At 56.7% G+C, this 15,267-nt stretch overlaps 3 protein-coding genes across 3 annotated transcripts; 1 reads left to right on the forward strand and 2 right to left on the reverse strand.

The window, feature by feature from the left end:
- Nucleotides 1–1,313: 1,313 nt before the first annotated feature.
- Nucleotides 1,314–6,834, forward strand: CTAM01_07648 (ubiquitin-activating enzyme E1; the record flags this gene model as incomplete). Its single annotated transcript, XM_060523670.1, has 10 exons — nucleotides 1,314–1,319; nucleotides 1,413–1,789; nucleotides 1,834–3,823; nucleotides 3,869–4,602; nucleotides 5,394–5,577; nucleotides 5,682–5,769; nucleotides 5,903–6,123; nucleotides 6,188–6,456; nucleotides 6,514–6,538; nucleotides 6,589–6,834. The coding sequence occupies 10 exons, from the start codon at nucleotides 1,314–1,316 to the stop codon at nucleotides 6,832–6,834; spliced, it is 4,140 nt and encodes a 1,379-aa protein (XP_060381724.1).
- A 282-nt stretch (nucleotides 6,835–7,116) lies between these two features.
- CTAM01_07649 (chitin synthase) lies at nucleotides 7,117–12,812 on the reverse strand (the record flags this gene model as incomplete). The annotated part of the gene is made up of 3 exons (XM_060523671.1): nucleotides 7,117–7,148; nucleotides 7,197–12,454; nucleotides 12,502–12,812. 3 exons carry the CDS (start codon nucleotides 12,810–12,812, stop codon nucleotides 7,117–7,119), a joined length of 5,601 nt encoding a protein of 1,866 aa, XP_060381725.1.
- Nucleotides 12,813–14,296: 1,484 nt separating this feature from the next.
- CTAM01_07650 (uncharacterized protein) lies at nucleotides 14,297–14,836 on the reverse strand (the record flags this gene model as incomplete). The annotated part of the gene is made up of 1 exon (XM_060523672.1): nucleotides 14,297–14,836. The coding sequence occupies one exon, from the start codon at nucleotides 14,834–14,836 to the stop codon at nucleotides 14,297–14,299; it is 540 nt and encodes a 179-aa protein (XP_060381726.1).
- Between the last annotated feature and the right edge of the window lie 431 nt (nucleotides 14,837–15,267).

The raw sequence follows: 15,267 nt of genomic DNA on the forward strand, positions 1-15,267 counted from the left end.
AACAACGCTTTTACTGTCAATTAGTGTGAATGTTTCCGTGTATCTGCCGGATCGTGTGCGCGACAGAGTCTGGACGGTGCCCACGTCACACGGCATGTGGTGCTGGTGATACACGTACTCATGTGATCTTGATCCTGCTACATCGTTAATTCTTTCCAACGAATGCCCTGGTGTAACCGTGTATGAGTGCTCGTCAGTAACTATGAAGGAGCGCAGGTATAACGTCCATGGACTATGACATGTCTGCGCATGGTGTACTGTCTAAGTGAAAAGAAGATTTAGAACATGATATGCGCCATTCCACATGCGTTCCAGACTTTCCAGTCATAAAAAAAATCAAAATCATGATGGTAGACGTCTTGATTTTCATTCGAGGAATTCAACGAGTCTATACATGTTGGTGGACGTTACATTTGATTTTATTTGCTGTTTGAATCGATGTCTCAATTCCTGTCACTGACCAGTGTCAACATCTTTATGTTGCTAGAATCAACCTCCTTGGGCAATATAGTAGTATATTGTAGACACCAATATGACCCTTAAAAAGAAACAGCATGGAGAACCTCTGCGCTCGAAGACCTACTCAAACCAACGAACCAAGCTGGGACTCACGTTCAGGTCGACTTCAAGTGGTGATGGAACTCGGTAGATTCTCGGAGAAACTGGCACACAGTAATTTCTTACCGTGCGCAAAGGAGTCGCCTAATACGATACATGATGGCACACATAAAATCTACTGGAAGAAATGTATACACAGTACAGACGACACTGCCTCACCTTCGCTGAGGCCGTCTTAGGCTGTACCTTATTCCTTACTGCTGAATGCATTGAGGGGCAATGTTTAGAAATCGCCCAGTGGAGCTTCCCTCTACCTCACAGCGCCAGCCAGCCTGCATCGCCCGCCTTACGTGAGGTAACCCAGGCGCACCCCTGCCCCTCGTCGACACCTCCACATCCGGCTCCACGACCACCTTTACATCACCAGAAACGAGGCTGCTCTTTCTTCCTGCACAACCACATCAACTGCAACACGACGCTTCTTGCCTGGTGCATTTTTTCCCTTCACCTCTCCCACGAAACGCAGCGACACACTCTCTGCAACCTTGACGAACGACGAGAGAACCAACCGCGGTTCCACTATACGAACACACGAACACACACGTCTTTGTTTGGTGGGGTTGGAAGCTTCATCGTCCCACCCGCCGCCCGTGTTTCCCTCCACGTCATAGCAAACGACGTTCCGGTCCGGCATCGTCAAGCTGGGGAAGCGCAAACTCTCCAACGGGGAGACACCTGATCCCAATAAGAAAACCATGGCTGTACGTTGCCCTCGCCGTATCGCCGCCGTCTACATACCCCGCATCGTCCATGCATCGTCAACGCATCGCGCCGCTGACTTGGAGACTCCCTAGGATAAGAAGCTACCGGAGGTCGACCTGGTGACCCGCATGCAGGTCGACGACTCCGTTGTCGGAAACACCGAGATCGATGAGTCGCTCTACAGTCGCCAGCTCTATGTGCTGGGCCACGAGGCCATGAAGCGCATGGGCGCTTCCAACATCCTCATTGTCGGTCTCAAGGGCCTGGGTGTCGAGATCGCCAAGAACATTGCCCTTGCCGGCGTCAAGAGCCTCACACTCTACGACCCCGGTCTGGTCGCCCTCGCCGACCTGTCCTCACAGTTCTTCCTGCACCCCGAGGATGTGGGCAAGCCCAGAGACGAGGTCACCGCCCCGAGAGTCGCCGAGTTGAACGCATACACCCCCGTCAAGGTCCACCAGTCGTCAAGGTGAGTTAGGATGCCCTCCCGTGAGACTACGCTAACACACATAGCCTGGGCGAGAACCTCTCCCAGTTTGACAAGTACCAGGTCGTCGTCCTGACCAGCCTGCCGCTGAAGCTGCAAGCGCTGATTGGCGACTACTGCCACTCCAAGGGCATCTACGTCGTGGCCGCCGATACGTTTGGTCTTTTCGGTTCGATTTTCTGCGATTTCGGCGCCGACTTCACCGTCATCGACCCGACCGGCGAGGCACCCTTGACCGGCATCATTGCGGGCATCGACGAGGAGGGCCTGGTTTCGGCGCTCGACGAGACCCGCCACGGCCTCGAGGACGGCGACTATGTCACCTTTTCAGAAATCGAGGGCATGGAGAAGCTCAACGGAGGCGAGCCGCGAAAGATCACCGTCAAGGGCCCGTATACCTTTTCCATCGGCGACGTTTCCGGCCTCGGCCAGTATGTCCGCGGCGGCCTGTACCAGCAGGTCAAGATGCCCAAGAAGATCAACTTCAAGAGCTTCTCTGCCGCGCTCAAGGAGCCCGAATTCATGATTTCAGACTTTGCAAAGTTCGACCGCCCCCAGCAGCTTCACCTCGGGTTCCAGGCCCTGCACGCCTTTGTGGAGAGCCAGGGCCGTTTCCCGAACCCCCTGGACGACACGGATGCGACTGTGATTTTGCGCTCCGCCGAGGCGTTTGCCAAGGCAGAGGGCGTCGAGGTGGAGTTTGACGAGAAGCTCCTCAAGGAGCTCAGTTACCAGTCCCTTGGTGACCTGAATGCCATGGCTGCCCTGTTTGGCGGAATCGCGGCGCAGGAGATCCTCAAGGCCGTCTCGGGCAAGTTCCAGCCCATCCAGCAGTGGATGTACTTTGACTCGCTCGAGTCTCTGCCAACCAGCTCCGCTCGCACCGCCGAGCTGTGCAAGCCTCTCGGCACCCGCTACGACGGCCAGATTGTCGTCTTCGGCCGCGAGTACCAGGAGAAGATTGCCAACCTGCGGCAATTCCTCGTTGGTGCCGGCGCCATTGGCTGTGAGATGCTCAAGAACTGGGCCATGATTGGTCTCGGAACCGGTCCCAAGGGCCAGATCACCGTCACCGACATGGACTCTATCGAGAAGAGCAACCTGAACCGTCAGTTCCTGTTCCGCCCCAAGGACGTTGGCAAGATGAAGAGTGACTGCGCTGCCGAGGCTGTGCAGGCGATGAACCCCGACCTGAACGGCCATATTGTGTGCCTCAAGGATCGCGTGAGTCCCGATACGGAGGAGACCTTCAACGAGGAGTTCTGGGGCAACCTCGATGGCGTCACCAACGCGCTGGACAACGTCGAGGCCAGAACGTACGTCGACCGCCGCTGTGTCTTCTTCCGCAAGCCCCTCCTTGAGAGCGGAACGCTCGGAACCAAGGGCAACACCCAAGTCGTCCTCCCCCATCTTACCGAGTCGTACTCCTCATCGCAGGACCCCCCTGAGAAGGAGTTCCCCATGTGCACCGTCAAGAGCTTCCCCAACAAGATTGAGCACACGATTGCGTGGTCCAAGGATCACATGTTTGAGAACCTCTTTGTCACGTCTCCTTCCACGGTCAACCTGTACCTGACGCAGCCCAACTACATTGAGGGCACGCTGAAGCAGGGTGGTAGCGCCAAGCTGACGCTCGAGACGCTCCGCGACTACCTCACAACGGACCGCCCGCGGACCTTTGAGGACTGCGTTGCGTGGGCGCGCATTCTCTTTGAGAAGGAGTTCAACAACAAGATCCAGCAGCTTCTGCACAACTTCCCCAAGGACTCGACGACGTCGACCGGCACCCCTTTCTGGTCTGGCCCCAAGCGCGCGCCCGAGCCGCTCAAGTTTGACGCCAACAACCCGACACACTTTGCGTTTGTCGTGGCGGCCGCCAACCTGCACGCCTTCAACTACAACATCAAGTCGCCTGGCACCTCCAAGGACATTTACCTGCGCGAGCTCGACAACATTATCGTACCCGAGTTCTCACCCGCCGAGGGTGTCAAGATTCAGGCCAACGACAGCGATCCTGTGAGTTTATAGTCTATGTAAACATGCAAATACTGACAGACCTAGGACCCCAACGCCGACGCGGGCAGCTCCTTTGACGACAACGACGAGCTGCAGAAGCTCATCAGCAGCCTCCCTTCGCCTAACGAGCTTGCCGGTTTCCAACTGCAGCCTGTGGACTTTGAAAAGGACGACGACTCGAACCACCACATTGACTTCATCACGGCCTGCAGTAACCTGCGCGCGGCCAACTACAAGATTGAGCAGGCTGACCGCCACAAGACCAAGTTCATTGCCGGCAAGATCATCCCGGCGATTGCGACGACAACGGCGCTCGTCACGGGCTTGGTGATTCTGGAGTTGTACAAGGTCATTGATGGCAAGGACGACATTGAGCAGTACAAGAACGGTTTCATCAACCTGGCGCTGCCGTTTTTCGGCTTCAGCGAGCCCATTGCCAGCCCCAAGGTGGAGTTCAAGGGCCCCAACGGCATTGTCAAGTTGGACAAGATCTGGGACCGCTTCGAGGTCAACGACATCACACTCAAGGAGCTGTTGGAGCACTTTGAGAAGCAGGGCCTCACCATCTCCATGCTCAGCTCCGGCGTCAGCTTGTTGTACGCCAGCTTCTTCCCTCCGGCCAAGCTTAAGGACCGCCAGAACCTGAAGCTGAGCCAGCTCGTTGAGACGGTGTCCAAAAAGCCCGTGCCGGCTCACCAGAAGGAGGTCATTTTCGAGATGGTGGCCGAGGACGTGGACGGCGAGGACGTTGAGGTTCCCTACATCAAGATGAAGATGGCGTAAGTGGGGCCGTGTGCAATTGATGATATCTGCTGGAACTGGCGAGGCTAGAAGCCCAGGGTTTTAAAATGGCCAGAAACTGTGGTCAGCCAAATAGGCAATAGGATCACGGAATAGAGCTCTTCACTGTTACTATGTGTGTTGGTGGTTTTCCTAAATCGAGGGCGTTACTAAGCCCGCAGCCGCTAACGCAGACATTTGTAAGCACCCCTGTCGCTGGCGGCTCAGCGTGGGGAAGCGCTGGGTTTACGTCACCATTAGCAATTGCTTAGAATCGTCAAGCTGCCTTAGCGTAGCCGCGGGGTCTGCGAGTCAACTGTGTAAAGGTAAGCTGCAGCTGTAGATTTGAAGTGTTTATGAGAGCAGCGAGCGACAAATCAACTCGTTCGATCCACTGCTTTGGAAAGTGAACCCTGGGCCTAAGTGGACTGCCCGCGCGGTTGATTGCAGTTTGGGGTGTTGGCTTTGTCGACCTTATCTAGACTATCGGCGTATAAGAGGCTCATCCGCCCACCCCGCACCTTCAGTCATAGTGCTCGTCAACGACAGAGCACTTTATGAACACTGGTACCCCTGCACTCACTCGTCTCACGAGATCTCTCACGTCGACGACACGGAGAACGTTGTACTTGCATAACCACCAACCCGCCCGCGCATTCTCATCCATCTCGCGTTTCGGTCAAGAAAGGGACGCGTCTGTAAAGTTTCCCACGAGCGCTGTACGGAATCAACCAAGCAAAATGGTGTGTACCCACAGGCTCTGATGACGATGAAGGCAAAAGGAAAACAGACTGAAGGGACTGACGACACAACAGGCCGGCAAAGTCACAGACTGGGTGAAGCCCAACGACAAGTCGGGCGAGTTCAAGCGTCAGCAGAGCTCGTTCCGCAACTTCATCTCGCGCGAGGAGGGGGCCAAGTTTGCGCCTGAGAAGGGGCGGTATCATCTCTACGTCAGCTATGCGTGTCCTTGGGTGAGTTGTTTCTGTTTCTCACTCATTTCTCTCACTCATCGAGAGTGTTGATGAGAACGAGAGAAAGAGGGGAAAAAGGATGGGTTCGTCTGACGCGTGAATAGGCTTGCCGGACATTGATCACACGCCAGCTCAAGGGTCTCGAGGACTTTATTAGCTATTCTGTTGTTCATTGGCATCTTGGCGAGAAGGGTAGGTCACCTTTTTGTTTTCCCTCTCCTTACTCAGCACGCATCCCATCTGATTGATCTCTCGCGCTGAATGGGCCGGAACACCCAACAAAAGGAAACCCCCCTTACTTTAGAAAATAAGACTAACAACACAGGCTGGCGGTTCGTGACAAGCGACGAAAAGGACGTCCCCGGAGCCCACGTCGTGCCCGACCCCGTCCCGGGCCACGAGTCCTACACTCACCTCCGCGACCTCTACTTCGAGTCGGAGCCGGGCTACGAGGGCCGCTTCACCGTGCCCGTCCTCTACGACACCAAGCTCAAGACGATTGTCAGCAACGAGAGCAGCGAGATCATCCGCATGCTCTACACGGAGGTGTGTCATGACCCGTTCACTATGAACCAAGATGACCCCTGAGCACCACAGCTAACACACCCAGTTCGACGACCTCCTCGACGAACAATACCGCAACGTCAACCCCTACCCCGAGTCCCTCCGCGCGCAAATCGACGAGGCAAACGAGTGGACGTACGACAAGATCAACAACGGCGTCTACAAGTCCGGCTTCGCCACCACGCAGGAGGCCTACGAGCGCAACGTCGTCGCCCTGTTCGAGGCGCTCGACAAGACGGAGGCGCACCTAAAGAGCACGGCGGCCGAGGGGCCGTATTACTTTGGCAAGGAGATTACCGAGGCCGACATCAGGCTGTGAGTGAACGTCTCTGTACATCATTCTTGATGTTTTTGCTAACGTGATAACGACAGCTACGTAACCATCATCCGCTTTGATGTAAGCCTCACCCCCCTCAACGCAACCATGATCTGGTGCTAACAAAACAGCCCGTCTACGTGCAGCACTTCAAGTGCAACATCCGCGACATCCGCTCCGGGTACCCCCTCATCCACAAATGGATGCGCAACCTGTACTGGAACGTGCCGGCCTTCAAGGACACGACCCAGTTCGAGCACATCAAGTGGCACTACACAAAGAGCCACACCCAGATCAACCCCTTCTCCATCAGCCCCGTCGGCCCTCTGCCGCACATTCTGCCCCTGGACGAGGAGGTGCCGGCCGCTAGCAAGTAGTTCACATAATACAGATCAAATACAAACTGTCTTCAATAATGAGGTTATATATACTCTGACGCGAATGCTAAAACTCCAGTCATCCGCCATGCGGTGTCCCAAACCAAATAACAACATCTGTCTGCCCGGGCGACTTGATCCAGTATTATGCTAAATTCCATTTTATATTTCAAACATGCTCCTCCCGGGCCCCCGTCAAACTAAATGAGATCCGTCGACGCAAAGTCGGCCTTTTTTGGTGTCCCCAATCCAGAAATGATGCATTAAATTAGTATAAATTGATCACAATTGGCCAGACAACAGCGCCTCGGTTGCTATAAAGAGTTAGCACGTGCTTTACATATCACAGACAAAAGACATACCACTGTTGATGTATTGGCGCTTGGCATCGAGGGGAACGCCGAAGCGGCGCTCCAGCTCCTGCTTGATACCCTTCTTCGTGACGGTCATGAGGTCGGCCGTCCGCAGGATCTCGCGGATCTCGGCCAGGAGGGCATCGTCGCTGGGCAGGCCCACCATGTCCTCGGGGGAGAAGAACTGGGAGCCGCCAAACTGGCTGTTGCGGTTGCCGCCGGCGTCCGAGGCAGCGAGCGACATGCGCGAGTGGTTGCGCTGCTCGTAGCCCATGCCGGGGGCCCTCGGGGGTGCGTATCCGCCGGCAATGGAGCCGGGACGGCTGTGGTAGCCGTACTCGGAGACGGGGACCTGGCCCTTTGTAGCGTAGCTGTAGCCAGAGACCTCGGAGCGGGCGTCCTCGCGGACCGTCTGGGCGTCCCAGAGTTCGGCCTGGTACTCCTCCCACTTCTTCTTGGGGATGACGGAGGGGTCGAACTTGCCCTCGTCGGAAATGACAATCTTCTTGCCCGACTCGCCGGCAATGACACGCGTGTTACCCCAGTTGAAGTCGTCCATGTGCCAGAAGGCGTACAGGGGCAGGGCGAAACTGAAGACGGGAATGGCCAGGATGTACAGAATCATCCAGCCAATCATCTCCCACTTGCGGCGAACAATAAAGATGATGGCCTGCAGACCGTAAATGGCACCAAGCATGATGAAAGCCGTGACCGGCACCACGCTGGGGTTCAGGGCGACCGTGACGATCAGGTAGATGATGTAGGCGACGACGACGGGCTGGACGACGGTGGACAGCAAGTCGATGAAAACGATGAAACGCATAGAGAAACAGCAGAAACCGCAAAGCTGGGACATGGGGATGAGCTCCATGAGGTTGTGGACGGTCGAGTTAATCCAGCGACGTCTCTGCGAGAGGAAGACGGACCAGGAGTCGGGCGCAATGGTGTAGGCGTGGGCGCGGTTGGTGTACTTTGTCTTGTACGAGTTGTGGAACTTGAGCAGCAGCGTCGTCAGGTATCGATCCTCACCGAGATGGAGCAGGTTCTTCATGTGCAGCGTGTCGACACGGATGGTTGAGTAGGCTTCGACGACTTCGCGACTGACAAACAGGGGCTTGCCGCTCTCGGAGGCGCGGATGCGGTACATGGAGAAACAACCGGGCAAACAGGTGACACTGCCAAACAGACTCTCAAAGGCCTTTGTCAAGTTGTGAGAAATCCAGTATTCGTAGACCTGAATCATGGTGACGAACGAGGCCTTTGCGTTGGTCAGCGCAGTCTCACCGCACACGGCAATGAGGCGGGTGTCGTTGAGGAAGGCGGCGACCATGCGGGTGGCGGAATCGGGTGCGACAACGGTATCGGCATCGATCTGGAACATGAACTCGTAGAACGTCGGGTTGACACCGATGATGTTGCGGATTTGGTGGTACATTTCAAGCTCGAGAGGGCTCATGGGCAGGTTGTAGTGGACGCGGTTGAGGAAACGCATAATGACCATCTGGGAATCACGCTTGCCACGGTTACCGGGGCGGGACACCTCGGACGGCTTGCCAATCTTGACGACAACCATGAACGGCACAATGTGGCCCTGGACTTCGTACAGACCCGAGTAGATCTTGCCCATGTTGTGCTGCTTCTGACCTTCACCGAGAGACTCGAAGCTGAGGGGCTCGGGGTCGACGGTATCGGAAACACCCAGAATGTCGAGCACGATGCGCGGCGTCGGCTTGTCGTTACCCTGACCAATAATCATACCGTCGCAGATAACGACAAGGAGCTTGCGCTTATCATCGTAGTGCATTCTGGCAACGGAATCAATGGCACGACGAAGAGCCTCCTCGTCTTCCGTGTAGGCGGGAATCTGGCACATGACAAACTTGTCGAGGTTCTCTGGCACGTTCTTGCCACCGAATTGGAGCGCGGCCAAGAACTTGAATCCGAGAATGGCACAGAGGATGATGGAGATGGCCAGGACGAGATACTCGGCAAACTGGCAGCGGACCGAGTTACGCGTGTCAACGTCGCCGACGTAAAACAGGTTGTCGAGACACGTCTTCATGCGCTTCTTGGCAGCGGTGTCGAGGGACAGCTTCTCCCAGAGGTCCGTGAGGTCGGTTCCCGACTTGCCCTGGAACAACTGCACGACGGCGTCGTCCATGAAACTTGTGAGGGAGGAATCGTCGGGAACGGACTCGCCCGCCTTGGCTTGCATCTTGAGACCACCGTTCATGTACTGGGTGAGGTCGTACACGCGGCCGCCCATGTAGGCAATGTTCTGCTGCTTGTTGGCGAGCGTCTTGATATACTGGGGCGAGTAGCCGACGGTGCCCTTCTTGTAGTTGGACTTGAGCATAATCATCTGCTCATAGTACCAATCGGGACGGCTGTCATTGGTGAAGTAACGGAAGTCGTGGTACTTGAAGTTGAGGTCGGTCGACGTGAGCTGCGCGGACCCCGTGAGATTGGTGTTGCGGTAGTCCAGAGTGACGTGAGGGTCGACAGAGCCGTCCTTGCCCTGGCACAGAGCGTTGACCTGGACGGGGAACAGAGTGCTGATATCCTTGCCAGCGTAGTTCTTGAGCTGCTTGTTGGTGACGTACGGCGGGTAGTGGCGAGGAGCGTAGGCACCCAGGTCAATGACCACGCCGCGGATGGCGACGTAGGCCGAGTTGTCGTCCTGGCCGTCGTTGGAGGAGAGTTCCTCGGCACTGTAGACGTGTTGGGTGGGGCAGATGAGCTTGGGGAATACGACGATGAAGAAGGCGGCAAAGAGACAGAAGAGCCAGATGAGCAGGTTGATGGCGAACTTTTCTCTCCACGCCACGCGAATGTCCTTGCGGGGCATGCGGCCCATCTTGCGGATGGCAATGTCCGGCACGAACCAGGTCATGAGGTAGACCATGAATACCCACCGCTTACGGCTGGCGCTGTCCTTGAACTCTTCAACCTCCTCGAGGTTCTTCTCGTTGCCGCGCTCGGCCATCTGCTCGCGCGTGTCGAGGTTCTTGAACATGTCACCGCCGCCAAACGCGGATACGCCAGCTTCCGAACGGGCATCGGAGCCGTCCTGGCCGCCAAAGTAGCCGTTCTTGCCCTTCTCGCCGTACAGCAGAGGCGTGCCTCCGGCAGAGAGTAGGCGCTCCTTGGAGGCGGCAAAGGGGGTGTCTTGGGGAGTCAGGCCGTCGCCGTTGTCGGATGGTAGGGCATAGCGGCCAGTGGCCGAGGCGCCATCCGACAGCTGGGCGACCTCCATCCAGCATCGCTCACTGAGGAAGACACCGGTCGATCCGATGCGGACCTCATTGGCGGGCCAGTGCCTGTCTTCGACGACGAGCTCGACACGCTCCCTCTCGGTGCCGACGAGGATGGTGTCCGAGTCGGCAAGGCCGAGGAACTCACCAAAGGGGAGGAACAAACTAAAGTCTGCCGAACGCAGGCGCTGGCTGATCTCGGCAATACCAAACGTCTGCACCTGGGTGCGGACGCATTTGCTGTCAAATTGGTTGGCAATGCGTCGGTCGTTGGGCTTCAGGCAGAAGACAAAGTACGAGTTGCTGCTAGGGTCGGCAACAGACTTGGTGACGTTGTCCAAGGACGCGAGGAATTGGCCAGAGGCGCCCTGCTCCGAGGCCTGCAGCTTGTTGCCGCCCGACTGCGAGTTGCCCTCGCTGAGTCTGTCTAGCTCGTCCTGGGCGGCCTCGTCCTGCTGCTGCTGGTACTGCTGGATGCGGCGCTGGTTGCGAGCGGTCCTGGTGGTCTTGCGGGACATGACACTGGGCGCTCTCGTAGGCTTGGAGCTGATGGTGGCCTGCATGACCGTCGACCTCTCCTTGGGGTGGGTGACGGTCTTGAGGGCCTCCTGGCCAAAGAGGCGGGCGACGAACTCGCTCTTGGTGGAGTTGATCATGTTGAGCAGATCACCGGAGATGACCTCGCCGTTCTCTTCGATGATGTCCTTGACGGGGTAGTCGACCTCGCCGGCAAAGTGCTTGACGGTGAAGAGGGCATTCGTGTTCTCGGTGTAAAAGTTGCTGCCGGGCAGTCTGGTGTTGGCGGAGCCGGGGGTGATGGCCGGGTTCTTGCCCTCGAAGCGCTTGCGCAGACTCTCGAGGAACTGCACGTCGGTGCGGTTCCTGCGCGTCTGGTCGTCGAGGATGCTGAGCAAGCCGTTTCCAGGCTTGAGCAGACCCCTGACGGCGTCCGAGTTGTCAAAGTAGCTCGTGGCCGCGACGCTGACCTCCTCGTTCTCCAGCATGTCTGCCTTGCGGTCGAAGAAGTTTTGCAGGGTGAGGTTGTAGAGGGCCTCGCAGGCGGCGTTGTTGAGCAGCTGGTCGAGCGCCGAGTGAGTGGACGCTTGCTGGGCGAAGCCGGGGAAGTCGATAATGGAAATGGTGTTGGCAACGCTGTCCTCGGGCGCGCAGAGTCTCTGGTTGATGGACTCAACAATGTAGGCCACCAAGAGCGAGTACAAAGTGCGGGCGAGCTCGTTGGCGTGCGAGCGGGCGCCGGCGGGGTCCAGCATGACGGTGACTCTCTCCTTGTGGATCATCTTGGTCTTGTACGAGAGGGTGGTCTGCAGGTCCTGGGAGCTGACGCCCAAGAAGGCGGCGACAATGGTGAGGACATCCTTGTTCTTGACGGCAGTGACGGTCTGGGCACCCTCGTGGGAGAAACCGCCGCTGTCGTCTCCTTGGGCTTGCGTGTCGGACGTCGTCTCGAACTCGAGCTGGCCAATGTGCAGAATCGTGGCCAGAACCTGGCAGATCTCGGCAATCTCGCTGCGAGGGAACTCGAGCTTCTTGAGGGCGTTCTTGAAAACCTGGAACCCTTCGGTGTCGTTGATACCGACCTTGAGCTGGGTGGGGTGACCCAGGTACTTCCACCTCTTTTGAGCAACGCCGGCCGGCGTCTCGAAGCCAAGATGGGCCTTCTCGGCCGCGCTGGTGCCGGCCATCAGGTAGTACAAAACATGAAAGTTACGCTCTCCCGTCGGGATATCCGTGATACGGCTACGCTCGAGTCTGTGGTCGAGAAGCTTGGCACCAATCAGGACCGGGTTGGTCGTGGTAGCCGTGTCATACTGCAGCTCGTAGAACAAACCGGCCTTGGAGGCTGTGGGAGTAGTGGCGGTCTTGGTCGTCGTCAAGGTATCAAAGACGTAGGCGGCCAGAGAGACCTTGGTCGACAGAGGGGTGGAGGACTTGCCGAGGAACGCAGTCAGGAGGTGGGATCGAATGGTTGATTTTCCGGAGCCGGATTCACCCCTATTCACGTTAGCCATGACCTTTGATATTGTCAGAATGTCACATACAAAAAGACGACGGATTGGTTCTCCGATCTGTGACCCAATCTGATCCATGCCCGGTCCGCAATGTCCTCGGCGCCGCCCATGGCGCTTCCCTCCTTGCCGCCATCAGGGCCCTTTGAGGAGGACGTGTAGGTGTTGAGAGAAATGAGGGCGTGAGACGAGAGGCGAGCGGTCGGCAGCGACACATGGAAACGACTGGCCAAGTGTGCCGTTAACTGCGTGTCTGATTGTGAATGTGCGGGTAGCGAGGGTAGAGAAGGTTGAGTGTGAGCGCCTCCGCCGCTCCCACCGATAGGAGGCAGGTTCATCGCCATGTTGGGCACGACGACGCCAACGTCGATGGACTCGAGATACGCGTAGTGTAGTCAATGGCGGGGCTTTTCGAACGAGAGACTTTGGTCAAAGGGGGTTCGATGTTCGTCGTGTAGAAGAGTCTTGAGATGTTGATTAACGGTCAAAGAGCTCAGATTAGTCGTGATAGTAGTAGGTAAACAGGGAGATTGGCCGAAACCCAAACGAAAGGAGATGTACAAATTGCCAGACTAGGAAACGAGTGTGCACGGAGAAGTGAGGAAGAGGAATCGAGGATTCGGAAACAGCAGCGACTTGGGATGGCGAGGCTGAAGGTGGGAAAAGCTCGAGGCACAAAACGAACGAAGTAGTCGCTGGTAAAGTGCTGGCAAAGGTCAAGGACGTCCCGATTTTTCGTGGTCTCTCGCCGTCGACGGTCTCCCTCACTCTCTCTTCTCTACACAGTACACAGTACGCAGTATGGTAAGGGAGCGTAACCGGGGGGAGGGGTGTGGGCAACGGCAACGGGCACCAGGAAAGGGGATTGTTTTCTTTGGGTACCAAAAGTGCTGCTCTCACGCGAAGAGTGGTCCGGCGGGCGACATGAACACGAGACGCACGACTCGTCCATACGAACTCTGTGCCACAGCACCACCCACACACTGTGGGCTGTTGAGAAGCCCGAAGAGTCGACATCAGCTGCCTGAAGCATTGCCTCCCGTCTGTACGGACAGCTGTGGCCTCGAGGGGTGTCGCCGGCGAAGACGAAATTGACAGACCCCTCCCCCCTGCTCGAATTTCTTCTCGATTTTTCCCCCTTCCTTTTTTCCCTGATCTCGGTTCTCATCGCGGAAGCCACATTACACTGTATCCCCCTGTACCCGTCATTTCCTCCGCGGGACTTCTATATTCCTTGCGTTCCCCTGTATTTTCAGCGGTCCTGTGCGGGGTCTCTTGAGCTTGTTCGACATGGAGCACGTTCTGTGCAATGATGCTTGTTGTGTTGCGCGAGGGCGACGATACTCGGTATGACACCAGGCTGCAAACGTGTCTATATACTGCGCAGTCAGATCATTAGGAGATGAGAATTCAGGAGACCGATCATCATCAGGGTAATAACCGCGCTCAAAGGGTTGGTCCAAAGGCTGCAAGTGGTCTCCGCATATTCCCATAAACCTTGAAGACGCGACTTGGCAGCCTGGCTGTGACAACATTGAGCGGGCTTCGCTGCCAGGGGCGAGTGCCAGTGGTTCTGCTGAGAATGCAGAGCTGGCACTGGCCAGGGTCCGTCCAGCATGAAGAATGCACGCGTCTCGCATCACGATGTGTATTTCGCTTCTCTCCTAGTTCCGAGTTGATGCCAAGAGCATAATAACAGCCCTCTACTTCATCCCCAACGGGTAGCATTGAATCGTAGAAGCAGACGCGAAAAGTGTGGTCGAAACAACAGATCAAGGTCCGCTCTGCCGGAAGTCTGTTCAACAATCCCTAAACCTTGTGGTGGCTGTTAGCGGACGGATTGGTGCGGTGGCGCCCCAACATTGTGCTTCTCCGCGAATACCGGTGCCTTGGGCAGCCATCTTGAACAGTACACAGCTGCTGTCCTACGGATCCGTTGATGGGGGACCTGCTGGCACCGGGGCGCCATGAGGGATCGTCTCACACTCGACGGCGCCATGTTATTCACTGCCACTTGGACGTTGGCGCTGGCCGACGGTTTCCAGCGCGCCGCTAGACTCTCGTCCTCCCGATGGGCGTAGCAAACGGAGGGCGCGGACTGGGTGCTGTATCCATGCCAGCCGATGGGAGCGCTGATATAACACAAAAAGGACAAGCAGACCAAAGACGCTGAGGCCGTTGCGTTCCAGCGGCCAGTGCCTGAAGATCGGCTTCCCTTCAGATCCTGTGATGGCTCAAGGGAGAGCCAACGGGTCGACTCCGCCCGGGCGAGATTGGTTGATCGGACCGGTGCGTGGAGAGAAATGTTGTCATCAATGATGCTGTTGACCCGGCGTCTCGAGGAATGCAGCGTGTAATTGCGTCTCATCCCTATTCTGGGACAATGTGGTTCGGGTCTCGCAGAATTCTTTGTTTACACGGCTGTGGCTGAGGGACCATCGACAGCACTTTAGAATGTAGTGCAAGCCGTTTGAGTTTGGATATCGAGCATGATGCATGATTGATGAGCAGGATTTTGCGGTTCATCCATGATGTTAGGATGGCAGGCGGCAGACGGTCCAAGCCGCGCATGTGCCTGTGGTCCGGGGCGGCAGACGTGGAGGAGGCGGGCTGATTACCTCGAATTGTCGACGTCTCAATTAGAGAAGAGAATTGTGGACGGGAGGTACTTCCGAGAGGTACATGTACGTACAGTGCGAAAGGTGCGGATCAATTGTGCCGCTGCGTTCCCCGGGGTGTCGGTGCTTACGGATCCGAGGGAACGTACCTGCTCATCGACGACCTCATCATCCTGTTGCA

Source organism: Colletotrichum tamarilloi (genome assembly GCF_030869305.1).
Source record: "Colletotrichum tamarilloi strain Tom-12 chromosome Unknown Scaffold_24.1, whole genome shotgun sequence".
Taxonomy (NCBI): domain Eukaryota; kingdom Fungi; phylum Ascomycota; class Sordariomycetes; order Glomerellales; family Glomerellaceae; genus Colletotrichum; species Colletotrichum tamarilloi.